The following is a 16,607-nucleotide window of genomic DNA, read 5'->3' as shown; positions in this document are numbered from 1 at the left end:
TCCAGTGTGATGACTGTGTCCAGTGTACAGGAGATGTGTCCAGGGGTGGTGTCCAGAGGCGGTGTCCATTGTTCAGGGGCTGTGTCCAGGGGCTGTGTCCAGGGTGACGGGCTGTGTCCAGGGGCTGTGTCCAGGGGAAGTGTCCAGTGTGACAGGCTGTGTCCAGTGTAAAGTAAGAAAAATAAATAAAAGTAATAAATAAAATAAAAACACATTTTTGGAGGATGATGGAGGAGGAAATAGTGGGAGATCAGCAACCTGATAGAAGTGCTGAAGCTGCTACTACCAGTCATGACAAGGCCGATGGTCAAAGGTGAAATCAAAGCAGAAATGTCATTTTACAAAGGTCCATAAAAAAATCCAAACAGGTAAAGTTACCTACAGAGAAGCATAAAACTGCCAATATGCCATTCACCACATGCAGTGGGAAGGAAAGGCTAAGGCTTTGGCCTTTGTTTCTGACTGATGGTACAGCGTCTCAGAATGATGGTAGCCCTTCTGGTAGTACAATCAAACAAAGGAAACAAGGACAATTTCATCTTGCACCTCTCTATTTTTTGCTCTTTGGAGCATTTCTCTTTTTTTGGGATAGTTTATTAAACTGCCACCCTGTCTGCCCCTGCAGTGCCGCTCTGCTTCCAAGATATGCCAGGTTGGAAGAGTAAAGTCCACATGTATGTGATGCCCACTGCTGTCGCTTAGCTTTGTCATTCAGCTACCTCGGTATAACCTTTTGGCCCAACTACAGTAAATGAAAACAATTTTGTGAGCTGTGAAGTGATCAAAAGTATGAGGGATAGAGGGAGATTGCTGCTATTTCAGGGAGTCTCCTGCTGAATGCTGGAGGGCAGTGGCGTAACTATAGCTCCGCAGCCCCCGCGGTGGCGGGGGGGCGCAGAGAAATTGGGGGCGCCGCCGGGGGGGGGGGCTGCGGGGCTATAGTTACCCGCGGTCTGCGTCTCGCCCGGCTCTCTGCCGGGACCTGCCTGACCGTCACGGTCCCGGCTGGCTCCTGCTGCAATGAAAACTGACAATTAGAAAATGGCTGCCCCCATACTGCAGACAGTTTTCTGTCTGCAGCATAGGGGCAGCCATTTTCTAAGAGTCCGTTTTCATTGTAGCAGCAGGAGCCGGCCGGGACCGTGACATCAGGAAGGTCCCGACAGAGAGCCGGGCGAGACGCAGACCGTGGGTAAGAAGGGGGGGGGTAGGCTAGGTGTGTGGGGGGGGGCGCCGAATAAACGTGCGGCGGGGGGGGCGCTAAATAGTTAGTTACGCCCCTGCTGGAGGGTAGGCAACTATGCTCTTGTTAAATCTGGAGAAGTAGTCATAAACCTTTGCTCCACTGAAAACAATGGAAAAGAGGTTATTATTGATTGATGAATATAATTATTTCCAACTGTATCCAGTTATAAGCAGGTTTCATTTTACTGGTTACTGACGTGGATACTGTACTTGTAAGCACATAGTGCTTCAGCCTTGTGGGGGATTCAGCAAAGCAGGTCAGGATCCAGTGCAACTGGCAAGGGCATGCTGGTTCCCCATTGCTGGGAGAGCACCTCTAGCGCCATCTATAGATGGCATAATTAAGTCTTGCCGCTGATTGTTAAATATATAAAAGTACTGTCATATCCCTTTTTAGAATGTGCTGAATAGGTGATGTATCATTGTTTAGTTGTGCCCTAAATACTAACTGACATGTTTAAATACTTACTTAACCACTGGCTAGGAATGATCAAGTACAATTAAGAGTAAACGACAATTAATGAGTAACTGAGCCGATATTGACAGCGCTGCAATGAAGGGTGAGATGCTATAAGCCTCAGAGGTTGCTTAGCAACGATGGAGCTAGTGATGGAAATTGCATCACGTTCTCCTCAGACCCTCTATTATAGAATTGCAAAAATTAAAGTAGACATCCCAACCACATTGTAAACTGGTTATGTGTTATCAATATACCAATGCGCACTCCTAAGTCTAGCCTCAATATGTTATGCAGAATGATATGTGGTGTGAGTGAGTCACACTGAGCGATGTAGCTTAGTGACTTTTTCTTTAAATTTGCTTGGTATTGGCACTTTAGATGCAGAGAAACACCAGTCAGTCTAACAGGAAATAGTTATATATAAGTACCAAGTCACAGAACTGCAGCAGCTGCATAGTACACAGATTCAGACTCCTACACAGATTCAGACTCAGTTGCACACATACTAATCAGTGTGACTGTACTTCATCCTCTCCCCAGCTAGACCTTGGTGACTTGGCCATGAGTTTGTGTCTGCCATTCTTCCTAATGCTGCTGTAGGTTGGGGCTTTGTTCTCTGCACCCCTCTCACCACTGGATGACTAAACCACCCTCCTGTACCACTTTCCTAGGAGCAGGGGCACATTCCCCAAATGCGGTACGATTTCCAGATTTACTGGAACCTTATCTTACAGTATTACCCTAAACTTTACCCTAAACATTAACCCTAAAACCTTAACAATCATAACAACCAACCCTAACCATTCCAACTATAACCCCTATACCTAATTCATTAACCCGAACCACTAAATTAAACCTAATATTCTTTCAGTAAGTCCCTAACACAATCTCCTAAACTAACCTTAATATCGCTAGTCCCATCTGCTAAACCAGGCCTAATACCCTATCCCAAAACCCCTAACCCACTCCCCTAAGCTAACCCAAACCCCAAAACTAACTCTTATACTCTAATCCCTAACACTAATACTCTAACCCAGTGGCGAGGGGCAGGATTCGCTTCTGTTTGTCCACATATATTATGATTGGAAACCACAAGCACTTCTGCCTATTAAATTGACCATAAATAATTTGACTTGGTCCTGGACCACCAACCCAGGGCAACCCTGCAAGTGCCTGGGTGCCACAGCACACAGTTTGGGAAACACTTCACTAACCAGACTGTATCGGCCATAGGGTTCTTATTTGCCATCAAACTCTATTTCTATTACCACACATTTAATTCAAAAAGACACTATGTGCAAGCTGAGTTAGTTATACACAACCTGGTCACCAAAAAGGACTGTTCAAAGCAATTGCAGCAATAGTGTGTGAGGACACATCTGTACAATTCATTTACAATTACAAGACACATTGGGCCAGATGTACCAAGCTTCAAAAAGCGATAACATAGATATTGATAAACATCCAGCCCATCAACTCCTTCCTGCCATGTTACTGTCTGGGTTTAAAAAATGACAGGTGGTAGCTGATTGGCTGGCTGTTTATCACTCTCCACGTTATCACTTTATAAAGCTTGATACATCTAGCCCATTGTTTCTAAAACAGAAATGTAATTATGTAAGCTTACAGACTTCGCGTCTATTGTTGCCTATTCAGGAATGCTGCTTCCATGAGCAACAAACCCTTCTGCTAGACTTCTTAGTCATTAATTCTCTAACACCATACACTAGGGCGACTTGTCCTTAGGACAAGTCGCCCCCGACTTCCCCCTGAGCTTCCCCGGCTGCTCCCCGGGGGAGCTTGATTAGATTGGCACTTGATGTGCCATTTATCACATGTAAAAAACCCGGGGAGCAGGGGGGGGGGGCTACAGAGGTGGGAGCAGGGGGGCTGGGGACGCTGCGGGGACAGCGTATGTGTCCCCCGCTGCTGGGGACGCTGCGGGGACAGCGTCTGTGTCCCCCGCTGCTGGTAACGCTGCGGGGACAGCGTCTGTGTCCCCCGCCGCTGGTACCGCTGCGGGGACAGCGTCTGTGTCCCCCGCTGCTGGGGACGCTGCAGGGGACACAGGCGGCATAGAGCCGGGCAGGGGGAGCCGGCGGGAGCTGTCAGTGCTAGAAAAAAAAGCCTATACAATGAATGGGCAGCCTGTGATTGGCTGAGCGCTCTCTCAGCCAATTGCTGACTGGCTGAGAGAGCGCTCAGCCAGTCACAGGCCGCCCATGCATTGTATGGGCTTTTTTTTTTTATTCAATACTGACAGCTCTCGCCGGCTCCCCCTGCCCGGCTCTATGCCGCCTGTGTCCCCTGCAGCGTCCCCAGCCCCCCCTGCTCCCTCTACCGCCTCGCAGCCCCACTAGGTCCCAAGTCGGGTGGTGGGACGTGCAGCAGGTCCGACCACCCGACGCAGATCCGATGCGCACGGGACCGCGCATCGGATCTGAGGGGACATCAAAACTAGCCGATTTTGGTCCGATTTCGGCCAGATCCGACTGATCTGGCTGAAATCTGACCAAAATCGGCTAGTGTATGGGGGCCTTAAGGTGCTGCCTAGCTTTGACCCAGGGGCCACATGCACTGCACACAATGCACCCATTATAGGAATGCCTATGTATCTTCCCCACAACCCTCTTCAATTACAATGCACCACCTAAAACCGTGCTACTTACTTCAAAGTAAGATCCAGTATGAAATATTATCTTGTTACCCAACAGCGGCTTCATTATTTTCCTGCACTGCCTCTTTATTAAATCACATAACCTAAGGATTTGTTGCTCTTCCTCTTTGCCCATTTTACTGCCCGCTGTTCCCCTCACAAATCAGAAAGTCAGTTTCTGGTGCTCATCAAAACCTTAACATGTGTGATCTCTCCCCATCTGGATATTTTCGTTATTATTACAGCGCTTTGATGTTGCTTACCACTCGTTTTTCTTACAAACAGTGCTCTGCCTGTACCACCAGGGCGGTTTTACACATGTGCTGGGTATGCAGCTGACTAGCTGCACCACGTAAAGGAGGCTTGCCCTGCCTCAGCTGCACCAGCAACATGCATTAAATGGGCCCATCCTGATTTGCCCAAATGTTTAGCACCTGACGGGATAATAGCAGAGCAACCAGTGGTGTTGGGACTACTGTGCCATTTTCGGCTCTGCGCCGCACTGCAGTACTGTGAATAAATGCTAAATAAACTAATGTTTCCAGCAGCCCATGCACTGCAACAGTGAGCATCATGGCCCTTATTTTGGTTCACTTGCAAAGGCAAATTCCTTCTCAAATGGAAAAAAAACCATGTGCACTGCAGGTGGGGCAGATGTAACTTGTGCAGAGAGATTTAGATTTGGGTGAGTTATTTTGTTTCTGTGCAGGGAAAATACTGACTGCTTTATTTTACACTGCAATTTAGATCTCACTTTGAAGTAAACCCCCCCCAAATCTAATTCTCTCTGCACAAGTTACATCTTCCCCACCTGCAGTGCACATGGTTTTGAGAAGGAAATTGCCTTTTCGAGTGAACCAGAATAAGAGTCTATATGTAAGGGTCACTACAACAGTAGGCATAATCCAAAAATATTGTCAGGTTAGTTGGTTCCCAACAAATGAACCCCAGAATGCCTGTGTGCGTGTACATGCAATAGGGAATATAGATTGTAAGCTCCACTTGGGCAGGGACTGATGTGGATGTTCAAATATTCTCTGTAAAGCGCTATGGAATATGTGTGCACTATTCATTTTTTCACAGAAGCCAACAATGGGCATTCCAAGGCTTGTACAGATTTTTGCATTGCCGCTGAGTACAAAGACCCAGATTTGGTCTAATTGGCATCCCTCTGAATCAGCCTCATAGTACATTACACCCCTATTGTCTGCTTGGGCCATATGTCAATCAATTAACCCTTTGAGTGCCAAGTGAAGTTGCCAAAATAGGTGCTAAAATTGCCCCCCCCCCCCCACACACACAAAAAAAATAAAATAATGACCAGTAAAATTTATATAATCTTTTCTTGCACAACATTTTTATTTGAATTTCTATAACAAATGTGAGTGACGCTGGCATTTTTAGTGGATGTTTTGAACATCTCTAACAGAAAACAGCGCTTAAAGGGTTAATATACGAAAGACTGTGAATCACTTTGATTATTTAAAGATTAAATATTAAGATGAGATAACTGATTCCAGTGACACGCCATAGACGCCTTATTTAGCTACGAGCTGATATTCTCCCTTGCTGTGAGCGTATATTCAGTTTGCTAACAGAATTGTTTTATTGCCGGTTTACTGCTTAATTAGTCTATTTATTACCAGAGCTGCATAAATATATATTTTCCACTGTGCAAATACTATGTGGAGATGCTGTTTATAATAAGGCGTGCAATTATATTCCAATATATATAAGCAGCCATATACAATGTTTGGATTCACGCTCTATCACCAGAGTAACAATGTAACGGTATTGTTCTATCGATGATGCGCCAGTTGTGGGGACGCAAAGCTTTATGAGAGGACAAATCGTCTCTGTCGTACCGTACACTGCAATATGATGTAAATGCAGCCAATGTTATCTTGTGCTGTGCACCTGTTACTGTGTACATTACGGCTTATTATTTTGCATAAGAGGCTTCTGCCTTGTCCCTTGGCTGAAGGTCGTCAGCCTCTATATTGTGGGGATTATGTCATCTTTGTGCTTTCTGTCTATAATAATTTATAACACTGTTATGTTATGTAATGGGATATGCACAGGATGTGACTTTAGTAAGGCCAGTAAAAAGTATAAATAAAGCATACACATACAGGCAGGGCCGCCGACAGGGGGGTGCCGTGGGTGCAGCTTTCCCGGGCCCCGGCCTCTGGAGGGGCCCGGGCAGCTGCTCCCAGCGGCACAGATCACCCTCTCCCCGCACCCCGCCTCCGGGCCTCCCCAACCGGCAGACCCCATCCAAGCATGCACAGTGCAGCCTGCTGAGCGTCGAGCCTAGAACACAGAAAGGCTCGGCGCTCTGCACGCTGCACTGAGCAGTGTGCACTGCAGACCGTGAAGGAGGGAGACAGAGATGCCGCCGCCGCCGGATGCTGGTAAGCAATGGGGGTGGGGTGCACGTCAGTGCGTGCGGTCAGGGGGCGCTGTGCCGCTGGAGGCCCGGACTGAAGGTCCTGATTTTGTGTTGGATGCAAGTACGTAACTGCACCAGGATAAACCATGTTGCAATGCAAGGGGGTCCCAATACATTTATTATTTTTGTATGCAGGGTACATACTGGCTGCTTTTGCATGTAGCCCAGAAATGCTTGACAGCTTTTTTATTGCCCTGTTTATATATAAATGTTCTCTCTGCCCCACCTGCAGTGCAGCATGGTGTTGCACTGATGCAAAATTACTTATTTTTGCTTTGCTCCTAACTCAGAATCAGCCTGTGTTTTTGGGCCTAATTCAGATCTGATCGCACTGCTGCTAATTTTATGAGCCCTGCGATCAGGTACTGTATACGCCGCTCAGAGTGAAATCCCGTCCCATGCGAGCCCGGGATTTGCTTAGCAGGTTAACACCCTCAAACGCCGGCTTCTTGTCAATCAACTTGCGTACGGCTAGCGACAAAAAAAGCAGGACTTTATCGCAGGGTGGTATCACGCATGCATACTACAAGCCGCACACATGCGTAATCTATTGATAATTGCCCAGCCTGCTAATTCGCAGCTGTGCAATCAGGTCTGAATTAGGCCCTGAAATCAACTCGAATCTGGCATTTGTCTGAAAGGTTCTACCGGGTGTTAAGAGCTCCAAGTCCAGGACCCTGCTCGCTCACAAGGTTTTTCTCAGGACTGGTTTGAATATACGCAGCCTAGCAAGCAGGTCTGAATCAGTCCCATAGAAAAATCAGCCCCTGGAATAGATGATACTGCGCTAGTATAGTCAGGTGCACCGGAACTGAATTAAACTTTCATGACTCATTATTATGTATTAAATTATATATAATCAATTTCATACAACAAAATGCAGAACAAAATATTACAACACGATCACTTTAGTCTGCAGAACTTTTAGCAGAAGACTTTAGCTTTAATAAAAAAGTATTAACAATACGCACATGGAATGCAAATTTGTTTCTGTAAGGCACTCCATGAATCTTACATCAATTTCACACTGCACAAATAACCCAGGTCGATCCCGGGATGTTGTCGGGTCGACCCGGGTCAGAGTGCGGTATGAAAGGGCCATTTCGAATGTCCCAGCAACCCGGCAATCCGACCCGGGATATAAGCAGTGTTATACCCAGGATGGACCCGGTTTACTGTGCATTGTGAATGCGTAACCAGGGTCAAGCGACCCAGGTCCAGTTTGTTTCTATGGAAAGGCAGCAGCGTCACCTCAGTCCTGCATCTTCCCCAGCCCTGCCTGATGCATCGCCGCTCCTCACCAACCCGCCCTGCCCCGCCCCCCGGATGACATCAGCAACCCGGCAATAAGCCGGTTCGCTGTGAGCAGCTAATCACCGCAAATGCCGGGTCGCTCCCCGGATGGACCCGTGTCCAAATCCTGGTTGCGACCCGGCTTTTTCTATGTGAAAAGAGTATTACACCCAGGGCTGGCAACAGGGGGGGTCAAGGGGGACAAGTGTGATGGGCCCCATAGATCTGAAGGACCCCAGAGCTTCCATGCCCCATCACGGCTGCCGCCTGTACTAGCTGGCCTGTCAGTGACACTCGTGGCCCAGCCATCTACTGTTCGCCATCTGTGTGTGGCTGAGTCTGACTGACTGTGTGCCACTGCCGTCTACTGTGTGTGCGCCCTGCCATTCGGCACTCAGAGCCGTCTACTCTGTGTATGCGTGGGGTTGGCAGGCGCACAGCCAGGGCAGCTGAGAGGGGGAGGGGAGCAGGTACTAATTACCCGGGCCCAGGCTTGCTAGAGGGCCCCAACTCAAGCCTGGCATTTGTCTGAAAGGTTCTACCGGGGTTCAGAGCTCCAAGCCTGGGACCCTGCTCGCTCACAGCAGGGTCCCGGGCTCCCTTCCCCCTCCATCCCTCCCTCCCTTTTACAGCATGTGCTGTGCTGACAGCAGGCTCAGCATGAGTGTCTCAGTTTTTAGAGTTTTCTTTCACCCTCCTCTAAACATTTTGGGGGCATGGCCTAAGTGGGGCAGGTGCCCACACCTCCCCCACTTATGCCACGGCATTCCTCACGGCTGCCCTGCGCTCAGCCATACCCGCCGCTGGCACTGAGGCCTCAGTCTCTGGCTCCTGTACTTTTTAGCGCATGCGCGGGTCGTCTGTTCCGTGCCTGCTCGTAGTGCTCTGCATTCTTTTGTGAAAGTAACAGGCCAGCAGGAAGCCGGGAGCCAGCAGGAAGCAGCATGAAGCAGCAGCCGCAAGCCAGCAGGAAGCAGCAGCCAGGAACCAGGCCAGCAGGACTGAGACCGAGAGAAGTCCGCACCTGAAAGCAGGATCTGGAGCAGTGAATGGTTAAATGAGGCTCATGCAGAAGAGGGTTGTGTGGATTTAGGATTAGGTGGGGGTCCCAGAAACATCATTGTACAGGGCCCCAAGATTTCTGTTGCCAGCCCAGATTTCACCTGGGTACAAATGGGTAATCCTGGCTTTGCACTGCATTGCCGCTTACAAAATGCTTTACATTTGTATGTCTCCTCTGTTGCTTTTGCTTTCCATAAGCGCTACCTAACCCAAACGTTCTCTATTACAAATCCATCTGACAAGAAACAGGTACCAATGCGATCCTCAAAAATATTTACTGAGGATTCATGACGTTTCTTTCCAGCTATCTGTCGAATTGAGGTTCTTTAAGTTCTATCTTGTCAGAAGGAAGGCGCAGGACATCCGCAGCGATAGAACAAAACACTGTTACAGCTAGAATATTCAGGATGCTTTCAGATTGTCAGTAACCATCACACACACCTCGGTGTAGGAAACAATGCGCAGAGAAATATCCCCACCACAGCACCGCAGTCGTCATAGCGCACACGTTTACCATTGTCTTTAGCATATTAGACACTGTGCAATTTAAAAAGCAATTCAAGAAAATAGCATAATGGCACATACTGTATGTAGGTAATGTATAAAAAGAGGCTTCCTACCTGTGATGCACAATGTAGGTGATAATAGAGGCGAACAGACACAACAACATAACGGCAGTGCAGGCATAAACCACAGGGTGCAGGAACTCCCCCGGGTACTGAGGGAGAGACAGGACGGTCTTCAGATCCTAACAAGAGAGGTAAACAGCGTTATAGGTACAGCTTCATCTGCACATATCTCACATTAACACCTAATGTCAAGGGGTTGGCATCGTTGGCTAAGCAACAACTAGGTTGACAAGCATTGGGTCGACACCACTAGGTCGACAGGCAGTAAGGTCAACATGGGTCTAGGTCGACATGGGACAAGGTTGACATGGGTCAAGGTCGACATGGGTGTAGGTCGAAAGGACATTAGGTTGACACAAGCATTAGGTCGACATGGGCAAGGTCAACAGTCAAAATGTTGACGGTTTTTCACTATTTTTTACCTGAATGTCGACACTGCCAACATGGACACAGTTTGAAGTGCACCGCATCCCCTCGCAATGCTTCGGGCATACTATTTTATCCTCCCACCATGCCCTAGTGGATAGTAGTGCATGAAATACCGCCTGTTGGGGCACATCGGCTCAAAAAACAGTGAAAAACCCCATGTCGACCTTTCGACTGTCGACCTTGTCCATGTCAACCTAATGCTTGTGTCGACCGAATGACCTGTCGACCTACACCGATGTTGACCTGGACCCATGTCGACCTTGGCCCATGTTAACCTAGACCCATCTTGACCTTACTGCCTGTAGACCAAGTGGTGTCGACCCAATGCTTGTCGACTTAGTTGCTGTAGACCCAATGACCGTATCGCCTGTCAAGCGACTAAATCCAGACACTTTCATTTACACAAACCTCATTACTTGCGAATCGGTTCCAGTGACACTTTTAAGAAAGTGCGTGGAAAACATAGTAACTTACAGCTTATCGGCATAAGTAACACATATCTCCTATATATTTGGCTACATCTGTCACTCAAAGTGGGTGTCTGTGTCTATAACGCTCTGTTCCTGGACTTTCCTCTTAATGTGTGATTGCCTTCATCTGTGCTGAACACCTTTCTGAGAAATTAACCTGTTTAAAATAGGTGATGGCAATCATACATTAAGGGGAAGTCTAGAAACAGAGCATTGTGTCCCTCCTGGAGAGGGTCATGTTGGGAGGTATGTGACAGAGAACCAGCCCAGTGAGCCCACAGACAGTGCCAGACACCCACTGCCTTCCCATGTTGCCCAGCACTGCTACTCCACAGCCACCAGGTGAGCGCCCCCCTCCCGCGATTTGCGGCAAAACCTCCCCCCCCCCGCACGCCCCCCCTCCCGCGATTCGCGGCAAAAACACCCGCTCCCCCGCGACCCCCCCTACCGCGATTCGCAGCAAAACCACCCCCGCGACCCCCCTCCCGCGATTCGCTGCAAAAAGAACCCCCCCACGACCCCTCCCGCAATTCGCGGCATAACCACCACCCCGCGACCCCCCCCCTCCTGCGAATCGCGGAAAAAACACCCCCCCCCGGGACCTCCCTCCCGCGATTCGCGGCAAAAAGAACCCCCCCGCGACCCCCCCTTGCACGATTGGCGGCACCCCCCCTGCGACCCCCCTCCCGCGATTTGCGGCAAAACATCCCCCCCCCGCACGCCCCCCCCCCGCGATTCGCGGCAAAAACACCCGCTCCCCCGCGACCCCCCCTACCGCGATTCGCAGCAAAAACACCCCCGCGACCCCCCCTCCCGCGATTCGCTGCAAAAACCCCCCCACGACCCCTCCCGCAATTCGCGGCATAACCACCACCCCGCGACCCCCCCCCTCCTGCGAATCGCGGAAAAAACACCCCCCCCCCCCCCGCGACCTCCCTCCCGCGATTTGCGGCAAAAAGAACCCCCCCGCGACCCCCCCTTGCACGATTGGCGGCAACCCCCTCTGCATCCCCCCTTACGCGATTCGCGGCCCCCCCCGCAATTCGCAGCAGCCCCAGAATTAAATTGCACATGGAAAACACTGACATGGCTATGGTCGACAATGAAAAAGGTTGACATGAGTTTTTGAAGATTTATTTTTAATTTTTTTAATTTTTTCATATTCATTGTCATGTGTCGACATGGACACCAATGAAGTGGCACACTTATGTCAACATTTACATGTGTTGACCTTTCTGTGTTGATTTTTTCTTGTGGCGATTCGCGTCACACCCCCCCGCAACCCCCCCCCCCCCCCGCGATTCGCGGCACCACCCGTGACCCCCCACCTCCCGCAATTCGCGGCAACCCCCCACCGGAACCCCTGTGAACCCCGCCCTCCCGCGATTCGCGGCACCCACCCCCGCGACCCCCCCTCCCTTAATTCGCGGCACCCCCCCGTGATTCGCGGCAGCTCCAGAATTAAATTGCACATGGAAAACACTGACATGGCTATGGTCGACAATGAAAAAGGTTGACATGAGTTTTTGAAGTTTTTTTGTCATTTTTTGAATATTTTCATATTCATTCTCATGTGTCGACATGGACACCAATGAAGTGCCACACTTATGTCAACATTTAGATGTGTTGACCTTCCTGTGTTGATTATTTCTTGTGGCGATTCGCGTCAAACCCCCCCACCCAACCCCCCCGCAACCCCCACTCCCGCGATTCACGGCACACACACACCCCCCCGCGATTCTCGGCACCCCACCCCGTGACCCCCCCTCCCGTGATTCACGGCACACCCCCCGCGACCCCCCCTACCATGATTCGCCGCAACCCCGCCCCCCGTAACCCCCCTCCCGCGATTTGCGGCAACCCACCCCGCGACCCCCCTCCCGCGATTCTCTGCAATCCCTCCCCTCCCGCGATTCGCAGCATCAACCCCCCCTCCTGCAATTCGCGGCACCCCCCGCGACCCCCCCTCCTGCAATTCGCGGCACCCTCCGCGACCCCCCCTCCCACGATTCGCGGACACCTAAGTTGCAATACAGGGCATCTTTCATACAATTCTAACCATATTTCTCATATACAAACGTTCACAATTTAAGGGGGCGCAGCCCCTTACGACGGTGTGAAGAGCGCCCGTAGGGCGCGATGAATCACCTAGTTGTTAATACACAGCTAACAAACCCTGTGATTGGTACAATACAAAGCAGCTCTGAAGCATGGGTACACATCACACTTCCACATGGATATAAACAATACCGACAGGGGTAAACGTACTAAGATGAGAGTTCTATTGAAGATGGGATGTTGCCCCTAGCAACCAATCAGATTCTACTTCTTATCAATTGAGCATCTTCTAGAAGATAATAGATAAAATCAGGTTAAGTATGATTTCCCATCAGTCAGGTTCCCAGCTGTCATGAGCCCGACAGCAGGATCCTTGCCGCTGGAATCCCTCAGCAGGGGAGTACAATGGTGACTCGCGTGACATCCCCCAAGGGATGCGCACTGGAATTCTGTCTGGTGGTAATGTTGGCAGTCAGGAACTTGGCTGCCAACATGACTGTTGGCATATTAACTACAGCCTGTAGAATCGTATAGGTTGCTATAGGAAACATACCATCTTCAATTGAACTCCCATATTAGTAAATTTACCTCACAGAGATGTATCAAGCTTCAAAAAGTGATAAACTGCAGAGTGATAAACAACCAACCAGTCAGCTCTTACCTGTCATGTTTCAAACCCAGCTGGTAACATGGCAGCTAGGAGCTGATTGGCTGGCTGTTTATCACTCTCCATTTTATCACTTTATTTATGGAGCTTGATACATCTGACCAACAGAGAGGTAAGTGACACTGCTTTACCTATCAGAAATGAATAGCAAACCTTGATCATTAGTAAGAAAATGCACTATATTACTAGATATTTAACTGGGACTACACCCCAGTCCCACCGGCCTGCTCCAGAATGGAGGTCATCAATCATTATGGTAACCATTGTTTATACCTGCTAATATCTTATTTCATGCACTGGCCATTGCTCAATGCTGTGTGTCATTGGGCGGGATGTTATAACATCCGCGGCCCCCCTTCGCCGGACATCGCATTTTTAATAACGGCATATGCTATAACATATGCCGTTATTCATGCAAGGGACAGCTCTTGCGGTAAGAGCTGTCCCTTGCGATGCGGTGCCGGCGCTGGACTTCCGGGTCTGTGACCCGGGAGTCCATCTGCGCATGCGCAGACCCCGGCGCCGGCCGCAGGGCACGCTGGGAGGGATCCGTGACGGATCCCTCAAACAGCGCTGCGGTAAGAAGCCCATAGGCTTCTGCAGGGATTCGCCAGCTTTAGCTGGCGATTCCCTCCGCAGCGCTGACACTGCGGAGGCGCCATATAGCATATAGAAATGCGGTAGAAACCCCGAAAACGGGGTTTTTACCGCATTTCTGCTATATAGCATCCCGCCCAGTATGCTAAAGCCCACAACAAACAAGGGGACAGAGGTGTGCATACCTCCCAACTTCTCTGGATACGGAGGAGGGACATACAGATGAATCGAATTTCGGGGGCGTGGCCTAATTAAAGTGACATGGCCTATACTCGCTGCTCCCCCGCGAGGCCACACCCCCGTTTTGACACTATGGGGGCATGATCCAGAGGCTCTGTGAGCCTCTAGCCATGTCCCCAGCCCCCTGGCTGCGGGAATAGACGCTTTGCACATGCGCACAGCGTTTATACACCGCTGCTCAGCAGCCGACAGGGGGGACTCCCAACAGCCCCCTCCTCGCCGCGGGACACTGACGGCCACGGGAGGGATGCGGGAATGTCCCCGAAAACCGGGACAGTCCCGCGGTTTTCGGGACTGTTGGGAGGTATGGGTGTTGTGACCACCCACTCTGATTGGCACGAGGGTAAATCTTGGTGTCGTTTATCCGTGTTTCTGCTCCACCAGAAAACTTACACGCTAAAGCTGGCCATACATCAGGACAACCGGCATCAGATCTGAGCCGTCTACCGATTTCCCCGGCAGCTTCCCAGACACACGATAGATCTTATGTGTGTACTTCAATATAAGGTCTGTCGTACGATATGTAATTCCCAGCATACTGGTCGTTAGCAGCATCATAAGATCTTAAACGTTCAGCACATAAGATCTGAGGATCCACCTCACGACCTGCGGCACCGCGCATCATACCGAAACACCTCACAATTTGCAGTCAAAACACACACAATGCATCGCATGACCCATCCAAATCGTGCGTTCGGCCTGAAATCATTGAGATGTATGGCCAGCTTAACAGAGTAACAATATAGGATACAAGTAAATAGTTTAAAACATGACCTGTAGGGGGAGGGGTGGTCAATCATACATTGTGGCCCTTTTGCTCCTGAAGAAGCTGGGGGATTTTACCTCAGGGAACCACGTTGAGCCATTTGAGAGGTTCATTTTTGAGCTATTACCAAGTTAATTGGTGGACATTTCTATGGACATACTGCACTGATCCGAAATAAAAAACACCTCTTTATTGGGAATACAAAACCATCTCCTTCATACAAGTGTATCCGGAGGCTGATCCGAGGCGAACTAAGAACGGCTTGTTTATCCAGGTTTACCATCAAACAAACAACCTATGTTGGGAACGTGGACAATACCATCTACCACCTCTCCACTGACAACCCATCTGGAAACTGTTGGCTACCTGGTCAATCATCTGTCGCTTTACATCTAAAGGAGACCTATATCAAATATCTCTCAAAGGACCTTCAGTGGTAATATGCTCTATAACCTGATTTAACATAATATGCTTGTAACAATGGAATTCCATGTGTAATTTTTATATGTATTTTTTGGATTAAATTGACACTATGGGTGAAATGTAATAGGATGAGAGATTCAGAAAGTGAGAGATTTGGTAAGAAATCTCCAGTTTTTTTAAAACCGGCAATCATTTACTCTGCACAGCCAGTTTGATTTTGAAGTGTAATCATTTACACTTCAAAATCAAACTGGCTGTGCAGAGTAAATGATTGCCGCTTTAAAAAACACCTGGAGATTTCTTACCAAATCTCTCACTTTCTGAATCTCTCATCCTATTACATTTCACCCTATATTTTATATATTGAGTTTATTTATTCACTATTAACAGCTGCGCTGGTACACCTGCTTTTTTCCTTTAGTAATACATTGTGGCCCACGTGGATATTTCCGGTGGGCCACTCTGACCCTGCATGTAACTAAAATTATGTGAGAAGAGGGAAGAAAAGAGCGGGCAGCTGTAGTGGTCAAAATGGGTCCTGGTCACTGACACCTTACAGATGACTTTTAAACAGTGAGGTGCAAAGTATACTCAATGGGGGTTATTCAGGTTGATTCGCAAGGCTGCCAATTCGCAGCCTTGCGAGTCCACCAAACCCCGCCCGGCGAACGCACACCCCCCCCCCCCCGCCCCAGCAAAGTGCGGCTTCGCCCGCACAGCAGCGATAGGATGTTTTGCATAAATATCCATTTATGCTCGGGTGTCCGCCCACATCATTCGATGGTTGGTGACCATCGAATGATGTTTAGCGTGCACGCTTATATAAGTGACTTTTGAGTTACTTACATTTGCGTGTACACTGGCGTGATATGGGCAGGCAGCTGACATCCGGTGATGTCAGCTACCCGGCCCACACACCCGCGTCACTGCCTCATTACCATGAGAACGCCCAGCGTTCTCATGGAAACGCCCATAGAACGCTGGGCGTTCCCATATGGTAATGGGGCAGCCCGGCGCTCCCCGCCCATCTCCGCCCCCCTCCCCTCGCTGCCATGGGTGCGTGCACCCGGCGACCCGAACGGTCGCTGTGGGTGCACGCACCATGCGCCTGCACATGCGCAAACACGCCTGCGCATGCGCAGATGCACAACATCGGTACT

The 16,607-nt window shown here is 49.5% G+C and overlaps 1 protein-coding gene across 4 annotated transcripts in view; it reads right to left on the bottom strand.

The window, feature by feature from the left end:
- The window catches only part of ADGRA1 (adhesion G protein-coupled receptor A1), a 570,817-nt gene that overhangs the window by 124,536 nt on the left and 429,674 nt on the right, over positions 1 to 16,607 (bottom strand). For all 4 annotated transcript variants that reach the window (XM_083149304.1, XM_083149300.1, XM_083149302.1 and 1 more), the window contains one exon: positions 9,789 to 9,916. In XM_083149304.1, the coding sequence (XP_083005430.1) occupies positions 9,789 to 9,916 (128 nt within the window). The remainder of the gene's footprint in view (positions 1 to 9,788; positions 9,917 to 16,607) is intronic.

This window comes from Crinia signifera, chromosome 6 (genome assembly GCF_055691185.1).
Source record: "Crinia signifera chromosome 6, ASM5569118v1, whole genome shotgun sequence".
Lineage (NCBI taxonomy): Eukaryota > Metazoa > Chordata > Amphibia > Anura > Myobatrachidae > Crinia > Crinia signifera.
The sequence above is the reverse complement of the archived record's forward strand: the minus strand, read 5'-3'. Positions and strand labels throughout refer to the sequence as shown.